This window comes from Onthophagus taurus, chromosome 7 (genome assembly GCF_036711975.1).
Source record: "Onthophagus taurus isolate NC chromosome 7, IU_Otau_3.0, whole genome shotgun sequence".
NCBI classification, from domain to species: Eukaryota; Metazoa; Arthropoda; class Insecta; order Coleoptera; family Scarabaeidae; genus Onthophagus; species Onthophagus taurus.
In genome coordinates this window covers 6,085,203-6,108,557 of record NC_091972.1, presented here as the reverse complement: position 1 = coordinate 6,108,557, position 23,355 = coordinate 6,085,203, and the positions used below count along the sequence as shown (strand labels likewise).

Here is a 23,355-nt window from a genome sequence, read left to right as displayed (position 1 = left end):
ACATGAAAAGTAAAAGAAGGCGACTTAAGCATTCTTTCTAATGGTTCGGAGCAAACAATATTAATTCGAGTATTAACACATAAGAAAATAATAATAAATCCACGTTATCATTATAAAAGTGAACAATACATTTAAGATGCTAACAAATCGAGATGTACAGATACTGCAAAAAAGTATACCAAACACTGATTTCTCTGAGCACTGACCAGTAGCGACGATGATTACGATACTTTACTATTAATATCAACTTATTGATAACGGAAACACAAAGAAAAACATTTCAAGTAAAACCATATCTGATTGTTGGATTTGAATCTAAAACCACGTTGGATTTGGAAGCGCGGCAAAATTTGATTAATATTTAAAAGAATGTGGATAAAGTGACGTCACATGTTGACGCATGTGATTTTATCAATAAAAAATAAGACGCAACAGCTCGTCAACACTAACAAAACTGAACTTGAAAATTATCAGTCGTTAATTTATTATTCTATCAATCAATCAATTTATTTCTATGACCACAAATATAATCATGATGCAAGCATAACATAATTAACTTACCTAATCGATAGCGTTAATGTGCACAGAAAGCAAAGCCGGGTTTTGTAGGCGTTACAGATTTCGTGCGATATGTAATGATAATCTTTACAATGTTTTACTAAATTAACTTTGGGTTTTAGGTTTTAGATAGAATAACCCTATCTTGCGTATTCTGAATATGGCCTCAATGAGGGAAAGCTATATTTACAATCTATATTTATAGCAAAAGAAAGAAAACTTTGTCTTGCCCAAGTTTAAAGAGAGAAGATTCTTCGAAAAGTAGGTTTTCATGCTGACAAGGTGAACCTCTACGTCTCGTTCCGGATGGTTTTAATTATCCCCTTCGTGATTCTTATTTAAAACCACCATGGATTAGATCATTTGATGTATTTCGTCATCCTTTGATGTACCTTCCATAAAATTATTTTGATTCTTATGGAAGAATTTATGGCCACAAGGAACTGTTCAAAGATTTTACCTATATTTGATAAGATGATATTGGCTTGGTGATTTCTTTCCTAATCCCCTTTTTAAAAACAAAGATTACCACGACTCTCTTGAAGTGATCAGGATGTGTAGGTAGCGATTCAAACCCAACAAATTTTTCTTATTTGATTTTATTTGGTTTCTGTACCAAATATGTACTTCTTTCACGATTTCCCATATTTGCACCACTAGGGTATTTACAAATCCTTTGCCATTTATATTTCAGCAGAGATTTGATTTTCCAAATATGTGTTATGTTGAAATGTGTGTATCAACATATACAGTGTGTCCCAGGATAGATGTTACAAGAGGTATAATGACTTAAAAATGTTTGAATTTTATTTCAAGGCTGAGGAATTAAGCCCTGCTTGGTGTGGAGAGAATTTTAAGTATATTTTCATATTTTGAAAATCAACTCGGCCTTGATAATGAAGCGAAAACTATTTTGAGTTCAGGTAAAGTAAGCTTTTTGTTCATAATACGGCAAAATATCATCAAGAAAAGTTATTCAGAATGAGAAATTATGGCACTATGCAAAATATCAGAAAGATCTACCTCGATTAATTAAACCACCATATTTCAGATTAGATCAGAGTGAAGAAGAAAAAAACAATGAAAAATGCCATGAAAAAAAAAATGACTTAAGTAGTCGCAAATATTGACAAATAAATTGTATTATCCCTCAGTTTTAGTTCACATTTCAATTACTATACAATATTTATGTTATTTAAACTAAAATGTGATGGTTCAACCAAAGTAGATAGATCCTTCTGAAATTTTGTATAGGACCATAATTTCTCATTTTGAACAACTTTTCTAAATAAAATTTTTCAGTATCATGAACAAAAAGATTACTTTACCTAAACTAAAAATAGTTTTCGATTCATTGTCAAGACCGCCTTTGTTTACAAAATATGAAAATATTCTTAAAATTCTCTTCACACCAAGCAGGCCTTAATTTTCCTTAGCCTTAAAATAAATTTCAAAAATTTTTAAGTCATTATACCTCTTGTAACATCTATCCAGGGACACACTGTATGTGGTACCTAGGTATCATATTAGTATCAGCAGAGTTCCGATATAGTCTATTAATATAAATAACAATCACGTGTTCTGCAGTGCATTTATCTCCAATATTACTGGAATTACATACTTGATTTTTGGCAGACCCAACACTGTGATTCCAGATTTACCATAAATGAATTTCAAATTTATTGTTTTAGACAAATATCTAAAGTTGTACTTAATAGTTTATTAGATAATTGCAATTTTGAAAGAATATAATATGAAAAAGGTTCTTTGTTCTTCTTTGAAATTTTTTGCAGTCGTTTGGAGTACTAAAAATTAAAAAAGAGGTAAAATATCGTTCCAAAATCATAAGGTTTAACATGAAATTAATTGTGTAGTCTCGCTTTATGATCAGGTTATGCAATATGATAGCGTTTGACGGCCAAACAACTTCTAATTAATGTTTGGGAATGGGAATATTTTATGAAAAACAATTTGAGAGCACGTTCAGAATCTCATTGAATTTTCCCAACATACCGTTACAAATCGATGAGGCTTATTAGACTGTTTCTTCTGTTTGTTACCACTAAGCTGTTTCTTCTTGGACTTATTTCTTTTGCGATTTCATTTCTCGATATAACAATAACTTATTACCCAAAAATCTGAAATCTTCCAACCTTTTTTAAAATAGAAATGAAATCAACGACTTACTCCTTGGAACTTAGGGAAAGGAAACGAACCAACTGACGCGACGGCGGAGGCCGATGCGTTTGAATGTGTGTGTGTGTTGTAACGGTTAGCGGAACACGCGTCGTGACATAAGTAATTACGGGCCGACGTGCTAATGGTATTTTTCCTTCGTCTCCTTATTATTCGCGGCCGGCTTTTTCTCTCTCTCCTCCCTCTTTTCGTGTCGTTTTTGCCATCGTTGTCGTCGTCGACTTTCGTATCTCCACTCTGATCTCTCCCGCAATTACCTTCGTCGCGATCGAGGCCCGCGCATAAATTTGCAACTCGATGCCGCAAATTAATTACTATTATACTGACCGTAAATTGAGGTTATAATTAATATTACAATCTATAAATTATTTTCATTAAGTCAAATCTTAAAAAAATTATGATCTCATAATTCTTTTTACATTTATTGTTAGTGTGCAACATTTTAAACCATTTACTGAGTTTATATATTTTGTTCCAGAATTATTGAAGATGCGACGCCATCACCAACTACAACAAATCCTTACTCAAACTGTTTATCACCTTCAAGTTCTCCATCGCCACTGTTATCCCAACAGTATTCGATGCATTTAACGCCACGATACGATTATCAGGATCAAGAGTTGATACCTGCCTCGCAAGTTCTACCTCAGGCTTTACCGAAATCGGCGGCCGATTCAATGTGGGAAATGAATCATCAGAATATGTACTCCGATTATCGCGTTTATGAAAGTCCACGTTACACGAACGAGTACATGCGAACGCCGAATTTTGCGGAATCGCTTCCGGTTTATGCGCAGAATCGAAACAATTTCGTTCCTAAGATTGCCGGCGGTCAACAGCAGAAAGTTCCTAAGGAGGCAAGGATTCGAAGACCGATGAACGCCTTTATGGTTTGGGCGAAAAATGAAAGGAAGAAGTTGGCGGATGAGAATCCAGATTTACATAACGCTGATCTTAGTAAAATGTTAGGTAAGTTACGAAAAGTTTATTCATTTCATTTTTTTTTTGAAAAGTTTTTTAAATAAAGGTGGCAAAAACCAGGTAGTAACAGTCAAGATAAAGACAGCAAACAATGAATTGGGGTAATTGTGTTTATCACAAGGAAATATTTGGTTTAGCAACTGAGGTGCATTGATAAGAATGTTTTAGTTAAAAAAATCGTTAAATTTAAATGCTTGGGTTTTTTCGGGAAATTCTCTAATTTATATACGGTTTAATTAACCGTGTTAATTTTAGCTGAGGAGTAATTAAAAACTTATATAATAACGTACTTTACGTCATCATACTTTCCTATGTACAACTAACAAAAAAAATAATAATATTAAAAATAATTCTTACAACTCAATCAAAGAGAACAATTCAGTTTGTTATTCTCAATTTCCCTCATTTTAATTATCCTTAAAAGGTTATAGGATGCGATTTCGAACCATTCAGGACACAAACCCAGCAGGATTTTAACGATCGATTCGGTTACGGTTCAAGCTGAATCTTTTTTTATTTTTTTGCTTTGATCCAACGGCTACGAAATTTTTATCGAGAGCAAGAGAGTTACATCTCCATCGATCCGACCATAAACCGCTTTATAAATATTACAGCAGAGTGCGGCCGCTGAATTTATAAATTCCTAAATGGGGTTTGCGAGGACCTCAGGTTCTCGTCTCCTACGGGAAAAACTGGACTCATTTTGCTTTCGCCGCCCCGTTTGGGTTAATTAATTTATAACATCCAGTCGTCGCATCGTCGAGGGAAAATTAAATGCGAGAAGGTCTTTAATTTATCGACCCCGAAAGAAAGAAACTACGAGCCAAGAAATATTTATGAGGATATCCTTAAAAACATTGATTGTCGTTCGGTTGTTTGTTGCGTAAGTTGTTGGTTATTACGTCGTTTTTTTGAAGAAAAAGAAATTGTTGATGATGATGTTTTAGATCCGTGTTGAAGTGAATGTTAATTTATTTTTTTTTTATACAAAATGTGTTTAAATTAGATAGATTAGTCAGAGTGTTGTATGCAAATCTATTTAGTTATTTCCTGTTAAGAATGGTAAATTAATATTTTTTAATTTGTTTAATGAAAGCGGTTGTCGGTGTCTCGAATAAGAGGTAAAGAAGTAACATAATCACCTGATGTAAAAGTTTTTACGATCGAGCAAATAATTTTAACCCACGACGCCTATTGTACGAAGTATATCGATCGAGAAAACTGAGAAGGCGAAAATTTACAACCGAGACTAAATTTTATCGCGTCAATGTGCGCAAATCGACTATATCGGTTAAAACTTTTTCACAATCGATAAAAATAAATTGATTTAGAGGTTAATTTAAAGAGACCGGACGCAACAACAGTGGATTTTGCGTTATGTAAACGACCCCAGCAACATCCTGATTTTAATAATGAACGGGCAACGCGTCGATGGAGCCCGTCGATGTAGGATCGGCCGTTTTTGAGGTGCGCCCGGGGGCGCGCCCTGTCAATCAGCGGGGTCAATAGGGCCTCCTAACAACGACAATACTCTCGACGCTTCGAGGCTTTTTCACAGCAACATCAGAATTTTATTGTTGATGAATAAATTTTCTAATCGTCGATCAAAGTCCTAATTAGTCTTTGTCCTTTTCAAATACCCAACCTTTTTTTAAATATTTCTTGACGTTCCATTAAAATTATATGTCAATGATAATGATGTAAATTATGTAAATTATTTCAATATACAGTTACTCAACGAAAATTTTAAGAAATGTTATTGGGAAAATACTGCTTATGTAATTTTAAATAATAATTATTTCAAACATTTTTTGATATATATGATAACCTCAATAATTAACATTAATCATCAACAATATATACTACTCTCTATATATTACTCAAAGTGATTTTCTTATCGACGAATTATACAGAAAAAGTATCATCTTATGTTGTGCATACATATGGCATCATATGATTGGGTCAAACATTATAATTTCAAAAATGTTCATGTGAACTCAATCGTGTTTTGGGAAATCCTTTGCAACACTGGTACGATATTCTTGTACATATAGAAAATTGAAATCTAAAGCTGTAAAAGAATACGAAAACAAGGAAAAGTGTCAGCTGAGTGTAATCCAGCTTTTATTGCAAAGTTTATGATGATCTGGATTGTATTTACTCAGTTCTTCGATTCAACTACTTTCTGTGATTAAGCTAATCCTGAGGAACGTATACTTCCAAAATCTAACGTATTTCCTGCAATCGATGAAGGAGGGAATATTTTAACCAATAACGCATCAATATGTCTCTCATCTATTCAAAACCGTTGCAACCTTTAGGCGTTGATTACGCTACATTATTTCAGCTCAATAATTATCAAGAACGGAATATTAAAACTTATATATGTTATCTAATTGTATCCCAATCAACTAAACTCATTGCCTCTTGCAAATTCTTTACTGATTACCGACTATAAACATCATCAAACATTCTCTGACGCGGCTCTGAAGTTGATGCACATTTGGGCAGATAACAATCCTCTTGAGTTCCATCAGATACAAATATACCCAGAAAAAGTTATTGTTTAAAGTGAATTTTGGATCAGAACGGTCATTGTTCCTTACGTCTTTGAAAATTTTTATCGATGATGACCAATTTTTATGTTGTAAATTGCGAAGTATGGGGATGGAGAGAACAAGGATTGCTGGAGAATGTACAAACAAGGTATTGAAGATGGGTACTAGGATTGGCGAGGGTGACTCCAGGGTATATTGTAAGGGAAGAGGTTAAGGTGGATGCAGTAAGCGTGGAAGCTGAGAGAAGAGCAGTAAAGTACGAGAAAAGGCTAGAAAGAAGATCGCATTGCAGGATCCTGGGTGAGTACTGGAGAGAAATCAAGGAGAGAAGGTTGATATATGGGCAGTGAGAGTGTGATATTCACTAAGTGAGATCGACAAGAGAAGAGTGGAAAGAGGTGAAGATGTGAGGCGAGGTATGGAGAGACCTGAGGGATAGGGACAGGGACATACAGAGGCAGGAGATACGAGATGGGAGATATAATGTACGGTATGGGCAGATAGTGACAGAGGAACTGCCAAAGTATCTGTTGATGGAAGGGGATGAGGAAGGGAAGAGATTGGTGGCCAGATTCCGCTGTGGCAATGAGGGGAGAGGGAATAGGTACTGGGGGGAAGATACGGAAAGGTGGTGTAGGCTGTGTGGAGAGGATTGGGAAACGCTGGAACAATTGTTGAAAGGGTGTAGTGATCTGAGGGAGGAGGCGACGGCCAGGAGGCAGATTTTCGGAGAGCGGCGTGAGGGCAAGAGATAGCTGAGGGAGGTGATTGGGACGAGGAGCAGGGGTAGACAGTATATTGTACTGTATATATTTGATTGAATAGAATATTGTAAGCAAATTGTAGACAATAGAACGCATGTTGGACTATAAACCTTTACTAATCAGAAAGCGAAAACACTTAATAACGTCATATTAAACTTCAGTGAGTTTAGGAAATTACATTTGAGCTTCAATACGTAGCTTATTCGACCACGATCTATAACTTACATTACTTTTTTTACATTTCCATACTACTGGTCATCATTATTTTTCAACAGTTTTAATAACTTTTTTGACAACTAATTTTGCATATGAATTTTTTAACCAGCTAACTGTGAATAAAATTTCAAAGTATTGAGTTTCAATCAGAAATTAATCTGATAAAGATGTCTAAAAATCTTGTTATAATTCTTAATGATTAGTCCTTGAAGTACTTTTTAGTTATATGTCCTTGAACATTATCTAGATTGTTTTAGAAGATTCAGATCTGTCCTGATCAAGATTTAACGGTTGTGGTGCTTCACATGGCAGAAAATTCATCATTAAGATGTAGCCGAGGTAGTTTTAACTTAATCATCATAAGTCCTTGATTGTGTCTGGATATTTTTACGCATACATTTTTCTCCTTGTGCCTCCGTATTTAAACACTTCCTTATTGAGCTATAAATTTTTCAAGAAGATATTGTTTTAGCTTTTGTGTCTTGATTAATTAATCGAAAAAAATTTCATTGAAGACTAAATCTGCAATATTACACAGAAAGGGAATCTACTTTCCGCTAGATGTCATTACTAGACTCCAAACAAAGCATTTATTAACTAATTACTAATTGCTATACGCAGTTAAGGTGTTTTTCGATTAAATAATTTTATCGAAATATCGTTATACTGTTTAGTTTTTTTTCCCACTCAATCTGTAAAAATTTAAAAAATAATCTCTTGAAGTACTTTGTGGGTGGGGTGTAGTAGGTGTGAAATTAATATTTATGTGCGCGAAATACTTTTGCCCCGTACATCATCGCGGATCGGGACCTCGCGAGACGTATAATTACGGGCCGACTTCGGGCCGAAGAAACGACACCGATTTGAATAAATTATACGCGGCCGCGATCGACGCCTCGACGCGAGAACCGACGTTTTTTTTATTTCTTTTACACCGTCGGACGCCCTCGGATTCAAATTGAAATATCGACGCGATTTCAAGTGTTTATTAGTTTATCGTCATCGACACGTGCAGTAAATCGATTCAATTCTCAAAAATTCTTTAACACAGTAAGGAAGTAATCAAGGAGAAAATTTAGATGTTTAAACCTATAAATTGAAAATAAATTGGTTTACAAACTAAGTAATCAACATTTATCAATTAACACCTTGTTAAAATTGCATTCAATATCGTAATTAAATTAATGTTCCGTTTCATGTTTCAAAATGGACAACGACAAAGAGATACTGTAGAATTTCAAAGTTGCATGAAATCGATTTAGAATCACAGGTGCACATCAAGTTTCCAATAAAATCTTAAATGGTTGTTGAAACTCGTATTTTAGTATGAGATGACACTTCTTGATAATTGCAAAACAATTCTTTAATTCTCCATTATTTATTGTTCTAGTATATATCACCACTAATTTATCTCAAAATTAAATCAAAAAACTTTGTCAACACCAATTAGTATCATTAAAAACTTCAATGTTTCTAGTTCTAGGTCTAGTGTTAGTTCTAGTGTCAGTGCATGTGTAAAACTAGAACTGATACTATACCTAGAACTGGAATCATTCGGCTTTAACCGTCTCATAAGACGGCTAAACCCGAATGTTTCTAGTTCTAGGTATAATGTTGGTTCTAGTAACAGTGCAAGTGTAACACTATACCTAAAACTAGAATCATTTGGGATTAGCCGCACGTCTCTAAAGACGGCTTAACCCGAATGATTCTAATTCTAGGTGTAGTGTTAGTTCTGCATAGTAACAATGCGAGCTTTTCCAAGCAAAACTTTTCCTTTCCAAAACTTCCCAATGCTTGTACTATTAAGCTATGTTGCATTTTATATGGGACAGTGCAAATGCATAGTAGTTTCATAACCATGGTTACTGCAGTCATATATTGCGAGTTATAGTATATGAAATTCCTGGTATGTCTTAAGTTACAAGATGTTGTATATGCCAAGCGTAATAGATTTAGAATTAATTTTAAAAAAGGATTTTAAATTATTTATAAATGACTGGGTTACTGGTGTTGAGATTGTGAAATCCGTATAAATTAATAATTTATTTTGTTTGTATCGGGGTTTACGAGAAAGGAAGATAAGATTCCGGTATTAAACGTAATGTCAAAGTTTAATTCGACGTTAAGAAATAACCGGCGATGGTGATTTCTCAATTCTTTCGCGGAATCGATTCCAGCAATCCAGAAGCAAAAAAGTCCTTCAGTATTAGATTTACTATCTAACTGAACCATCTCAATTGTGTAAGGTCAAATCTCGGCAATTGCGAACGACATGCAAATAGAAATAGAAAATCCCGTCTTCATCCCCCTCTAATTATAACGGGTGATCGATAAAATCTCCGTTGAATAAGCGGGTTCGTGATTAGGTCGATGACGATTTTACGCAACTCGTCGACCCCGATCTCGATAGAATGTGCCCGATGCCATTTTAATACGCTTCCAAGTACGACCTCAACGTTTGACTTTAATCTTAACTATACAAGCTGAAGAAGGCGAAGGTAAGTGATTTCCATTGGTAACGAAGCAACATTTATTCGGCTGCCCACATATTGAAATTGAAATTTTAATCCCCTTTGAACGAAGCGGTTAATTGGACGATTACGTATTCGCGATATCTAACCATGAATTATGGATCATTGATGTATAACCTTTTCTATATTTAACACTACGTGATGAACAAGAGATACGAAAGCTAAATATAACATTACAACTTGAGCGATGTTCTATTTCTCTTGGAAGTGTTGCTAAAAAGAATTATATAATGCAACATCTTGTGGTTTATTGTTGATTCATAATCAATTGAACAAAATCTAACGTTTCAATTACAAAAGGTAATTTTCTTTTCTAATGATCTAATATAAAAAGGGTGGTGCTAAATATATTCGATACACAGGTTTCGACAATAAATTCATTAAAAACGTCATCATCAGGAGTCTATTTGTATCTCTAAAGTTACTATTTTATCTGATGATAAGAAAAGTTGTATATATGCAATCATGTTTTTATTTTTATCTTATACAATACATCCATTATAATAAATCGTTAAATATTTTAACCATTAAGTTACCGCAGTTGGTAATCCCCAAAGAAAACCTGCGTAATGGTCACGAAACAAAGACGGTTGGTACCTTCGTTGAAAACAAAAGGAGCTGGCGGCGGCGTAAAAGGGTCGAGCAGACGTTCTTCTCTATCTTTTTCAATCCTGCTACGGAAAAATTGTATCTTGAAGACGAAGGCGAGGAGAGATCGAAGGCGGTCTGGAAACGGGCCGCCTCAGCTCCTAACCCAATCAATGTGAAAGCGATAAAGCGGAAAGTCAATTCGGCCATTTTATATGCCAGTCGGCCTTAAAACAAAATAAACGGGAATAATTGGAGGCGGCCGTCTATTGGCCGGTACAGAGTCGAGCGACCCAATCGAGTCGCGACGGGGGCAGGAACTCTGCGAGCGGCCTCTGGCGGCGGGGACGCGATCGCGGCGGCGCTCAACCGGCGCGAGGGGCCCCCATTAATCGCTGCCTAATGAGATGCACAAATCTCGTTTGTCCGCATTATCGTACGTTACGGATGCGCGGTCAAGGGAGGCCGTGCGCGCTGTGTCGCCGCTGTTCTTTTGCTGTTCGCCGACCGCACAAAGGAACCAAAGCCGACTCGAATTGTCCTCTACTGCCGAGCGAATCTCGACGGTATATACTATATACCCATACCCACTTTGCATTGCCAACGATATCTACTTTGCCTAAACATATTCTGTTTGTAATCTTACTATACACTCAACAAATAACTTTCAATCTTTTTGCTTTTTGGATCTAATTCTTTTTTCATCATTTCAATATAATTTAGACAATTCATCCTCAATATAGATTCAAGTATCAAATCAATCCAATTCCAAACAAACCCAAGCTATAAATTGAATCCTAGAGTACTTTATTCTGATAAGTTCTGTCCAACTAAGACTGAAATTTGCATTTAATTGGAGATAAATAGTAACCCAACCCAAATCAATATTTGGATTACTTCTAAGACTTCAAGGAAACCATGAAAGTTGCAGGCTTGGGTTAGTCTACTTGTTACATGTACTATAATAGAGTTCGTTTCCTATATATTATGGTAATAAACTTAATTTGATGTCTAAATCTTTAAGGCTAATGATATAGATGGAGCTGGGGTGATATGTACCCATTTCATTTGTTATGGTAAAGTTGCTTCTGATTTAAATACATTAGTGAGACACTTTAGAATTTTGTAAAAATAGTTTTTGACGGAAATATTTGTGATTTTATTAGAAAGAATAAACCCGATTGCAAATCAAGTCTACAACTTAAATTTGTATGGGTTGGGTTGGTTTAGGTTGGGTTGAGTTGGGTTGGATTGGATTGAATATGGTTACTATTTGGGGTTGGTTTGAGAAATAGAGGTTAGGATGAGTACATTAGGTAGAACCGAAGATCTTCAATCACCAATTACAACAACGTATCAGAAGGACGCAACCCCAAGCAAACCTAAGTTGAAGAATTTCTATTTGTATGTAAATGCATAAAAAGAGTACAGTTTAGTTTAGCATCCCAAAACGTGTTACGCCGATGGATTTGCATTCCAAGACTTTACTTTACTTTTATAACTCTACTAAATCTGAGAGCGAGAAGGATCTTGAGGATAATTTGCGGCCGAAGTACTACAACAAATACCATATGAACCCAAAAGTGGTTAACACATTGCAGCGTTTTAGCCAGGAGTAAGTTCGAATTAACTCAAAACAGAACATTTGCGATCGAGTCTCCAAAAGTAGTACCATGTGAACCCAATAGTAGTTAATATATTGCGAAGCTTGGTCACAATCTACATCTCCTAAACACAAAACAACGAATATAAGATTTTGTCTGAATAAGCCAAGATCACTTGTGACAGGGAATCTACAATTAATACCATTTGAACTCATGAGCTCTTCAGCCAGAGGTGAGCTTGGCTAAACTCAAAACAGAGGATGCAGGATTTTCTATAATTAAGCTAAGGTCACTTGCGGTCGAGGCTCTACAATTAATATGAATCTAAAAGTGATCAATACATTGTAGCACTGCACCCGTCACATAAAACGATTAATGCTTTTATTACTTATTCATTTCTGTTTACCATTTTTCTCAATCCAATTTTTCCTCTTTTATGCTTCTTGGCATTTAAAAAATACTTTGGCATTGTCTTTGGCAACATATAAAATATTTACATCGTCAATATTCGTGATTGGAAAGTAAAGTTTCTAGGTATATGAATTGTTAATTTTTCTTATATCTAGAGAAGTTCACTTGTTAATAGAATTTTGCATTTCATGACCTCACATTTTAGTGGAAAATAGTATGCGGTTTTTTTTTGACCAACTTTCTGGTGAAATACAGATTACGAATTATGTTCAACAACTGACAAATTATAACAAATGGATGTGCTCTACCAGTATCAACCGCACCGAGCATCAAATTCGGTAAAATGATGAAACAAGTTCTTTCGTCACTTCGAACTTGTTTCTGAAGTTTCTTCGAAACCAAAAAAAAAATTAAAGAACCCTGTTTCAGTTTTATCTAATCAAGTAATCCACTTTGATGGTTTTAAATATCGAGAACTTTAATTTCATTAACATTGTTAAATTTATAATATTTCTTAGAATTGCTTTCCATCTATTTTACACTTTGTTGATATACTTTGTTATTACTCATTTTTTTTGTTGAAGTATATTATGTCAACTATTTTCTTACAAATTTGCACTATTACTTATTTATACTATTTTACATAATTTGAAATGTGTGGACTGGGTTTAAGAACAATGAGTCCATTGTGAACAAATTTATAACAAAGTGCCGCTGAAAGCAAAATAAATTTCTCGTATGATGGTTGAGAGTTGAAAATTTTCCCCGCTTGTCCGTTCAATTTAAACTTCTCCGAAGTCCTAGAAAATTTTTTAAAACACCGTGCGAGATCACGCGTCGTATGAGGAACCGTTTACATCCGTTTCCTTTTTATCTTATTAACTTTTCAACAACCAGAACAAAATATAAATTAGAAAATGTCTACACGATTCAATTCTATAGAAAATACCAGATAGAATGGTTATACGATATAATTGAAAATTGCGGTTAATTATATCTCTTTCACTGGATCTTTAAGGAATTTTTCGTTATGAAATTAAAAAATCAATACCGTCAAGAAATTGGTATAAGAATCTGTTGCAAAAATAGATTGCTGATGACCTTGGGAAATTCAATTGTAGACGGTACTAGACAACAATAGCTGGCGCATGTTACTACATTTACCAATAAATTACTATTGCTCCTCTTTAAAATGACTTACGACCCAGCGTGTAATGTATTATGTATACGGTTGTGAGCACAACGCAAAAATACTTAGGGAGTGTAGGTGGGACCATCTCGATGGGTATTATTAAGGTTTAATTATTTCGCAACATCCCTTTCCAATTCACCGTTACTTTCTATTATGCCACAACAAATTTTTCTCGGTTGTCGTTCTATGGGAAGACACAAATTTTTTTTTTCATCATCGAAACATTCTTCCTGGATCTAAAAGATAGTACAGTTTATGTAGGACGTAAATCACGTGATACAATCAAGTTAGTATTCACGGTGCTAAATTTCATTTGAAAAACTTATGACGTCTGTAGGATATCGTACAATTACGCATAATACGAGTAGTGGGAATAGTCAATAATAAAATGAATCACGACGCCGGATTTTCCTTTTCATTCATTCAGGTACTTTTAAGTGAATACTTGCGGCCGTTTAACCATGACGCGATATCTTCCAGCCCAGGAGACCCTGGAATCAACATCGCTGAGTCAAAACACGTGGTTCTCCCGAGTCACGCGTCCGTCACATCCGCCGACGGCGACACACTGACTTATAATCACGATTACAGTCAAGAAATATTAATGAAATTTCACAACACAGTTATTATACCCGAACCTACACCACACTCATATTTAAAATAGATTTAGTTTCGAAAAAGTTTAACTTTATTTTGATTTTTGAACGGCCCATAAATATTGCACGATTACACATACAGGGAATTTCAGTTAAGATGCAATATACAAAAGTATATTTCCATAGAAACCAGGGCGTAACTACTTACTTTGTCCAATATAAAGTGTAACATTCAATATAATTTGATATTACGGTAAAAGCTCGATATAACGGATCAATACGGGGAACGCAATAAAAATATACAACTTTCTAGTGCTGAATAATGAATAATACTAGACTAACACTAGCACTAAAACTAACATTAGATCTAGAACTAGAAAGATAAGATATCTATATATATATATGTTCACATAAGATATCACTATGTTCCATATTTTTATTAAACTAAAACTAGAACTAACACTAGACCTAGAACTAGAAAGTATCGGGTTTAGCCGTGCGTCTGAAGACGAATGTTTCTAGTTTTAGGTCTAGTGTTAGTTCTAGTATTGCACTAGCACTATCACTAGAACTAACACAAGACCTAGTACTAGAATCATTCGGGTTTAGCCGTCTTGAGAGACGTGCGGCTAAATCCGAATGTTTCTAGTTCTCGGTCTAGTGTTAGTTCTAGTATTGCACTAGCACTATCACTAGAACTAACACAAGACCTAGGTACTAGAATCATTCGGGTTTAGCCGTCATGAGAGACGTGCGGCTAAACCCGAATGTTTCTAGTTCTAGGTCTAGTGTTAGTTCTAGTTTTACACTAGCACTATCACTAGAACTAACACAAGACCTAGAACTAGAATCATTCGGGTTTAGCCGTCTTGAGAGACGGGCGGCTAAATCCGAATGTTTCTAGTTCTCGGTCTAGTGTTAGTTTGAGTTTTGCACTAGTACTATTATTAGAACTAACACAAGACCTAGAACTAGAATCATTCGGGTTTAGCCGTCTTGAGAGACGTGCGGCTAAGCCCGAATGTTTCTAGTTCTCGGTCTAGTGTTAATTCGAGTTTTGCACTAGCACTATCACTAGAATTAACACAAGACCTACAACTAGAATCATTCGGGTTTAGCCGTCTTGAGAGACGTGCGGCTAACCCCGAATGTCTCTAGTTCTAGGTCTAGTGTCAGTTCTAGTTTTTATTGTTATTTAGCGTTAGATTGTGGTATATTTTTATTGAAACGTAACCTTTTTCTTTGCAAAACTTTTTTTTTGCAAAACTACGGTTATTGCATTCATATATTGCGAGTTATATGAAATTCCCAGTATATCGTTTTGATTAGTCAACAAAAATGAAACCAAAGAAAATTTTAATTTATTCGATATCGTTGTTAGTGATTCGATTTCAATAACAATCAACGTGTGTGGTTGCTTGACAAAAAAATTTTAAGCGATTGAATTATTGTGTATACAGGGTGGATCGAAAAAAAATCGGATTCAATTTCCAACATCGATTGTTGTAACTTTAACGTTTAGTAAACTTGCCCCAGTGCTTTACTTTGCTGTTGAAGAATTTCAGGACGATTGGATTTCGTCGTGCGTATAAACACTAATTAATATTTCCACGGTTGGAAATTCGGGTATATTAAAAGGGGATAAAAATGCCACGTCTAATTCGGTATTCAGACGGCGTTTGTCGAATTTTTTCGACAGTTTACTGGATGTCATAGCGAATATTTACGGCGCCTTCGTCGAAGCTTAAAAAAAATGAATAAAAAAAAATACAACACGGGAAGAAAGAAAAAGAGAAACGGACGACGACGACGACGACTGTGAGGGGCAACGTACTTGGAATCCCAATTAACGATACGTGACACTCGGTTGTTTTCACGAACGCATTCCTCCGCACGTATTTCGTACGTCCCGGGCTTCGGTTTTTTTTATAAGGCGCTTTGGCATTTCGGGGACAGTCTGTTACTAAATTTATAGGCTTCACAATAATCATCATCAAGAAAGTGAAAACTTGAACGTTAAAGTATTTATTTGAATACTGTAAGTAAATATTATGGCCTTAACCATGTAAAGTCTTCATTAGGATGTTAAACGTGACTTCGATAAAGTACCAATGACATCAATCACACTACATACACTATAGTGCGAGAATGTTGTTGCAAGAGTAGTAGTGACGAAAGTAACAGCTGAGCCATAGCAAGGTAGCACCGAGCAAAGGGGCCTGATAAACGAACGTGGGAATGCAATCGACGGCATACGTCGTCGTGCTCCGCTTCTTTTACCGACAGAAACGGCCGATTTGTACACACACGCACCGGCCCTTCCTTTTATGGAATCCAAAAGAAATCCATCTAACAGCAGCGCGATATGGCACCCGCTCTATTTGGAGCGAATTTGAACGAGATAATGCTACCTCCTGAATGGCACCGCACGATTACGAAACAGTTTCGTATTTGCAGAGATGCCTTGCGATAGACCTTTTGTTTATGTTTGTTGAGTATCTGTTGTTGTTACTGCCATCGCAATCTTTCATTCTGATTGAGAGTAAATTAAATCGCAGTAGTAGTACTTTTTCTTCCGCGGGTGAAACAATTTCCATAAATTTGCATGTGCAAGCCGTAAAGAGTCTCGTTAAAGAATATTAATTTCGGCTATTAACTTCATGTTTATTAATCGTTTCGTTGGAATCATTGCTTTCTATGTGTAGGAAGGAAGAAATCAAGTAGGATTTAGTTTTAGTTGTAAAGTGGTCTCTAAACATCACTCAGATGTAGGTGTTTTTCTATTCAAGTTCAAACTCTACAAATAGTCTCAATAATTGCAGATATTGCAAGTAGTAACTAATAATGAAACTGTCCGCGTCGATATACAACTACTGATACATGTTAAATTTGAATTATGTACCATCAATCTTATCCAAGCCTCTACCTACATCGAGTTTCCTCATGCACACACTTTATACAAACCGGTCATAATTTTATCCAAGTTCTGTAACGAGGTGTAAGCGTATAGCGTGGGTTCATAGAAATTCGGCAAGTAATCCTTGTTGAATAATTTACCATTCGATATGGGATCGTCGCGATGACTGTGCAAGATGTTGCGTTCGGTTTATATCTACGCGCAGGCCCAGTAGTCGGCGAGAGGATCACAAGGTTTGTCGTGACGATAAATCTCAAAGACCCAGAACCTTGACCAGTCCAAATCCGGATAGCCCTGATGGTGTCCCGTTGGTAGTAATACCCATTTCATCGTCATCCTGCAAGTTGTGATCGAACAAGTAAACTAGTACTCACTTGACAGACAGGTCTATGCTGCAAACAAACTTTTCAAAGAAATCTTCCAATGCTCGATGATTAATGTCCGTTGCGGTGTACTTTGGGACGGGTTGAAAAACTGATCCAATGAATCCGCGAAACGGTCGCCGGGGTTCATAATTAAGCGATTTAGAAATACAATGGAGGAGTTTTTTTTTGTTGCGCCGACAAGGACGGACGTCCATCGCGAGATGACGTCGCCATCTGTCTTCGCAACAGCGGCGGAGCAAAGAGAGACCAGAGAGAGACAAAAGGGAGTCGCGTGCCCGGACAATTGACAATCGGCGGCCGCGACGACGCACGTATAAATTTGTCCGCACGTCTGTCAACGACGAGCGCCGCTCATCGCGCACAATCCTTTTCGTTAAATCCGGACGACGCGAAATCGCCACGAATGAATGAATGGACGCGCGCGTGGTGGAAACAATAGGCGGCGAGGTTCACTTGTTTCTCTGCAATTGTTTTCAGAACACTTCGGGTACAACATTCTCATTCATAACATTTTTTTTATTATATATGTGCAATTCTTACATAAATATTTCTTGTCAATCAATTTGTCAATGTTATAAAATTTCATCAGAAATTTTATTGTTTTTTCGCATCGTCATGGTAATAATAAACAATTCGATTCTACAAATTAAGATCTTTTCCCCCTCCATCATATATCGTATATCAGTGTTTCCCAAATTATTTTGTGGCCTTTCAAGCAGCTAAAAACATTTAGATTTTTGTTTGTTTGGTATTTATTTAACATTTTAGTCAACGACGCAGAATATTTTTGCGAACATAAGCCAGCAACACCATTCGAGGCCGATTTGGAATGTTATGGTAAATCTTGCTAGTTCTTGATAGTTCTGGAATGTAGTTAAGAAGCTAAGCGGGAACAATGCAATACAAATTCAAAATATAAGGAACCCAAATGGAATGTTATAAAAACAAAATTTAAAGAAGGAGATAAAGAGGATAGAACGGTAGAAGAGAAAACGGAGTATAGAGACTCTAGAAAAAGAAGAAGAAATGACAGGAGAGGAGGTGAGCGTGGAAGTAGTCCTAAAGGAAAAGCGAAATAAAAAGAGGGAAGAGAAAACATAGATGTAAGAATATGGATGGACGACTAGAAGTATTTAGTACCAAAAGACGAAACTCTGGCAAAATCAATTGAGAGATACGCAACAGAATAGCAAAAGCAAGTGGAGTCCATTACCAGATAAATAACATCCTGATAGGAAATAAAGAACTGAGCACCAAAGTAAAATAACATTTATAGAAAATCCATCTGCATAGCCATACACACCTACGGGGCGGACAAATTAAAAGTAGCAGAAGTATTTGCGAAAAATAGTATTAAAAATCAAAAGATAGAGTACCTAAGAATAGCACCAAAGAAGATCTAAGCTTGAGAGCTTTGGTAGAAGAGATAGAAAGATGGTTTGAGACCTGGTACAAATAGATGAGAAAAGAATACTAAAGGAAATGTACAATATGAAACCAGAAGGAAGAAGAAGAAGACGGAATAGACCAAGATCCAGCAGGAAGAAGTAAAAGAGGAGGTGTCGTTAAAAAAGGAAACAGTGTCGCCAAAGTACGAAGAATGGCTAGAGATAGGAATATCTATAAGAGATGGATCCGAGACACCGTAAGGTAGAATGTGTGCAAGAGAAAGAAGAAGAAATTAAATGACGTGATTTTGACATTTGTATTTTTGGTAATGAATCGATTTTTGGTCACAAATAAATGTAAGAGTAAATGCAGATAAAGAAAGTATACCTTCAACTAGTGGCACGAATATGAAGAAACATAAATATTGAATTTTGGATTTCTAACACTCAGCAGATTTAGAAAATATGTAGTATGTACTTTTACTTTGGGTAGAGTGTCAAGTTTGAGAACCACAGTCTCATCTGAACTAATGAGAATATCAAAATGTAATAAATTGCAAAAGGTTTAGAATAGTGACCATTACTGGAAGATGCAAATAGGTTCGTAATCTTTTACGATGACGATGCGCGTGGTAAGTCAATAATCTGACGATCAATAATCGGTTACGATTTATCATATGTCGCGCTGTCGCTTAATTCGGGCGTCTGTCGCCTGACTGTTGGGCGGTTTGTGAGACGCCCACGCAACGTGGCACGACCATAAATTACAAGCGAAGGAGTTGAATTAAAACGTTATTACATTTGCAATTTCATTATCAGGGCTGCCTGCCAGTCCGAGCGCGTGCTCGTAAAATCGATCCCTAGCAGGCCGGTCTACTTCTCTCTTTCTCTCTTTTGCCCGGCGAGAGATTAATTTGTCGTGAGCAACATGTGACTTAGCGTTGTTGCTGCTGCTTTACCTTCGGATCGTCGTCGATAATCCTCCGCATAATTAATTTGCATGCAAAAACGAAAAATTCATCTTACGTTTTGAGAACGATTTGTTTGAGAGTACGATGGTTATCGCGACCTGGTTTTAATGAAAATGATTTGTGCATTTTCGTATTTGATAAAGAAAAAGAATTATTAGTTAGTCATAAAATTCTAAATACGATTATAACACCACTAATATAGTTGCTAATAAAAAAAATTTACAATCAATTGTTCTTGGTAGGAAGTTTAAACTTGCGCAATGCTGAGTTAAAGAAGTTTTGCTGGCTTTTCTCAATGTTTATCGCAAGAACCTATGTTAGGCAAACAACGCGAGATATTTCGCAACGGTGCTCCTTATCGCACGAGAAAACTAATCGCTCTAAATTAGAAAATTTACATACGGCATTAATCAGCCGATGTGGATTGACCACGATAAAAACTCCAGACATTTGTAGTCCGATGATTAATTCTCACCTAAATCGTTTTACCGATAATTTCGTTGACGTTCTTATTATTTTTAAACAACTCATTTACGATGCCAGTAATCGTTCGAGCAATCGACGTTGTTAACTGCACCTCGATATCGATGTTTCGAGGTATATCTTGGGAGCAAACGTTTCTTCGCCATAAGACCATTGTGAAATCGGATCATAAAAATTACACAGCGCTTTATGGTTGCGTTGTTTTGAATTTCAGAGTAAAGTTAAAGGAGCGCGTGGGGGCGATACCGTTTCTAATAAAACTCATAAAATTTACGACCGACATAATTGATATATTGGAAGTTTAAAATATTTTACTACCTTAATATAATCCAAAACAATCCTGATTCAGATTTCAGGATGTTATGTTAACATAATTTTTAGCAAAAAAGCTCGATTTTTTTATCTTGCAATTGGTGAATTATTGTTAATACGAAAAATAATGAGAAAAAATCCGGTAGCGGTCAGTGTTCAGTTCGCGTAGTAGTTGGAGAGTTAAACGAGCGTTTTAGTACACGCGAACACGACGTGCGCCCGTTTTCTGACACGTGGGCGTCGGACACGGTCCCGGTCGTGTCCGACGTTGCCTTCGCCTTATCAGCTGATTTGTTGTCGACCGTTTCACGGCAGATAAACTCCGGACCTCTTATCACCGTCCGATTAACGCTACCGTTGCCGCGGTCCGCAGAACACCGAGAATAATGGTCCTTAACCTTTTCTAAACCAACCGGAGAATGTCCAAGAAGAGAAATAACTGAAACGATATTTTAAGAAGAAACTCGTTTACTATCTGAATCAAGAAAAAGAAAAAAAAAGTGTAATCCGTGAGTGTTTCAAAGGATTATCTTTATCATTTAGTAATCTTCTGGTTATTAAAACAGTTAAATGCTATACAGTGAATTTCAATTAAGATGCAATATACAAAAATATATTTCCATAGAAACCAAGGTGTACCTACTTACTTTGTCCCATATAAAATGCAACATGTCTGAATGTTTCTTGTGCTAGGTCTAATGTTAGTTCTAGTGACAGTGGTAGGTAGTGCTAGTGTAGAACTAACACTATACCTAGAACTAGAATCATTCGGGTTTAGCCGTCTTTAGAGACGTGCGGCTAAACCCAAATGATTCTAGTTCTAGGTTTAGTGTTAGTTCTAGTTTTACACTAGCACTGTTACTATGTAGAAGTAGAATCATTCGGGTTTAGCCGTCTTTAGAGACGTGCGGCTAAACCCAAATGATTCTAGTTCTAGATATAGTGTTAGTTCTACATAGTAACAGTGCTAGTGTAAAACTAGGCGTCATATGCTAGTTGGAAAATGTACTTGTTTAAATGCTACTTTAAAAGAAACAAAGGAAAATAACCGATAAATATAAATATAAACAAGTTTTTTATTGAACATACATTTTACACCGTATACATTAAAGTAGAGTATTCAAATTTTGATTTCAATTCTTAAACTGTAACATAAGTTTCTTGTTAAGAACATAAAATGGTTAGTAATATATTGACCTTAACCATTGCAAGTGTTTAAAAATGATGACCGAGTAAGCGCAAAGGGCTCTTAAACTTAAGCAGGCGTTTGATTGAGTTTATATCGGGTCGAGGTAGTAGTCGTAATAAACGAAGCTTGTTGAGGCTTTATGCGGCTTTTACGGCTATAGATTTGATTGATTTTGTTTTTGTAGGACCTACATTCAAAAGAAATCACAACACAAAAATTCTAAACGAAACATTTTTTAAACTGAGGAACATCTTTAGTTGGTTTAACTAATTTTGCAATTGGAGTGACGGAACATTGCTGCTGCTGCATGATTTCTCAACTTCCTGTCACAATTACCGGGTAATTAGCGATAACCCCTTTCCCCTCTTTCGCATCTAGCAGGACGAGCGGTTCTCTGTCGGTAGCACAATGATGGGAACGCCCCGGTGAGAGGTCGCGGGTCACATTCCCATAAGAATACTCCCACACTCCATATTAACTACACACCAGAAGAAGAACCACAGCTGCACGTACGTCACCATGTACGCAACTTGCTGTTAACTTTACTACGTGTTTAAGTTGTGCGTGAGTTGTGTTGCTTACCAAACACGAGATAACTAATATGCGTAGAAAAGTTTCAAATGCAAAAACCTTTTAGTTAAAGCTTTGCAATCATATTTTATATTCAAATATTTATAATGTATTTTTACGTAAAATTTTCTTCTTTATTTTCTGGTGAGTTTAGTTCCGTCACGTGACCGCTCGTTAGTTGTTGCCTTTCCGTTTACAAGCTCTACCACAATGGCAATGCTAATTAGACGCTTTCTACTGGATAATGTTACGGTACGGGCGCTAATTATTTATGGGTTTTTAACTGCAAGAATGTGTGATAAAAATGGATTTCTTAATAGGTTATTTGTACCAAAGTACCTTATTACTACCTATTAAGAGGGTAGAACCGTTTATTTTGTATACAGAAACCACACAAGTTGTTTTATATTGTATCTATACAAAGTTTTCTCTAAAAGCATCTCCACTGAGTCGATATCATTGTCAGGTTTTAATGTATTAAACATTACTATTTCTATCTTCCATGGGCTTTGACATACGAAAGAGTTTATATTATGACTTTCCGTACCTGAAATACCAACTTTCACTTTTTATGCATTACATAAACAGGGAGAAAAGGTCAAATTGGGTGCATGAACTTGCACGAGAAACTCATACGGTAGTCGAGGGATAATAATTCGCAAAGTTTTTCCATTTAATTTCCTCGCTTACTTGCGTGCCGAAACAATAGTAAGAGGTAGAAAATAATGCAAAAGTAACAACTCTGATTTCTGTCAAGATTTTAACCATAGATTTTACTTCCAACTTAAATACGCAAATATATTTCGAGTTTCGCAATCGAATCGACAGCTCAAACAAGAAAAAAATAATCTTAGTTTTGTAATTGATCGGTTATCTAAAAAGAACGATCGTATAACTCGAGGCTGATAGAAAGAACACTACAACAACAACCGGTCGTTTGC

General features: G+C 36.0%; 1 protein-coding gene across 3 annotated transcripts in view; it reads left to right on the top strand.

The window, feature by feature from the left end:
* The window catches only part of LOC111418888 (Sox box protein 15), an 86,918-nt gene that overhangs the window by 30,744 nt on the left and 32,819 nt on the right, over nt 1-23,355 (top strand). For all 3 annotated transcript variants that reach the window (XM_023051591.2, XM_071197349.1, XM_071197348.1), the window contains one exon: nt 3,233-3,723. In XM_023051591.2, the coding sequence (XP_022907359.1) occupies nt 3,233-3,723 (491 nt within the window). The remainder of the gene's footprint in view (nt 1-3,232; nt 3,724-23,355) is intronic.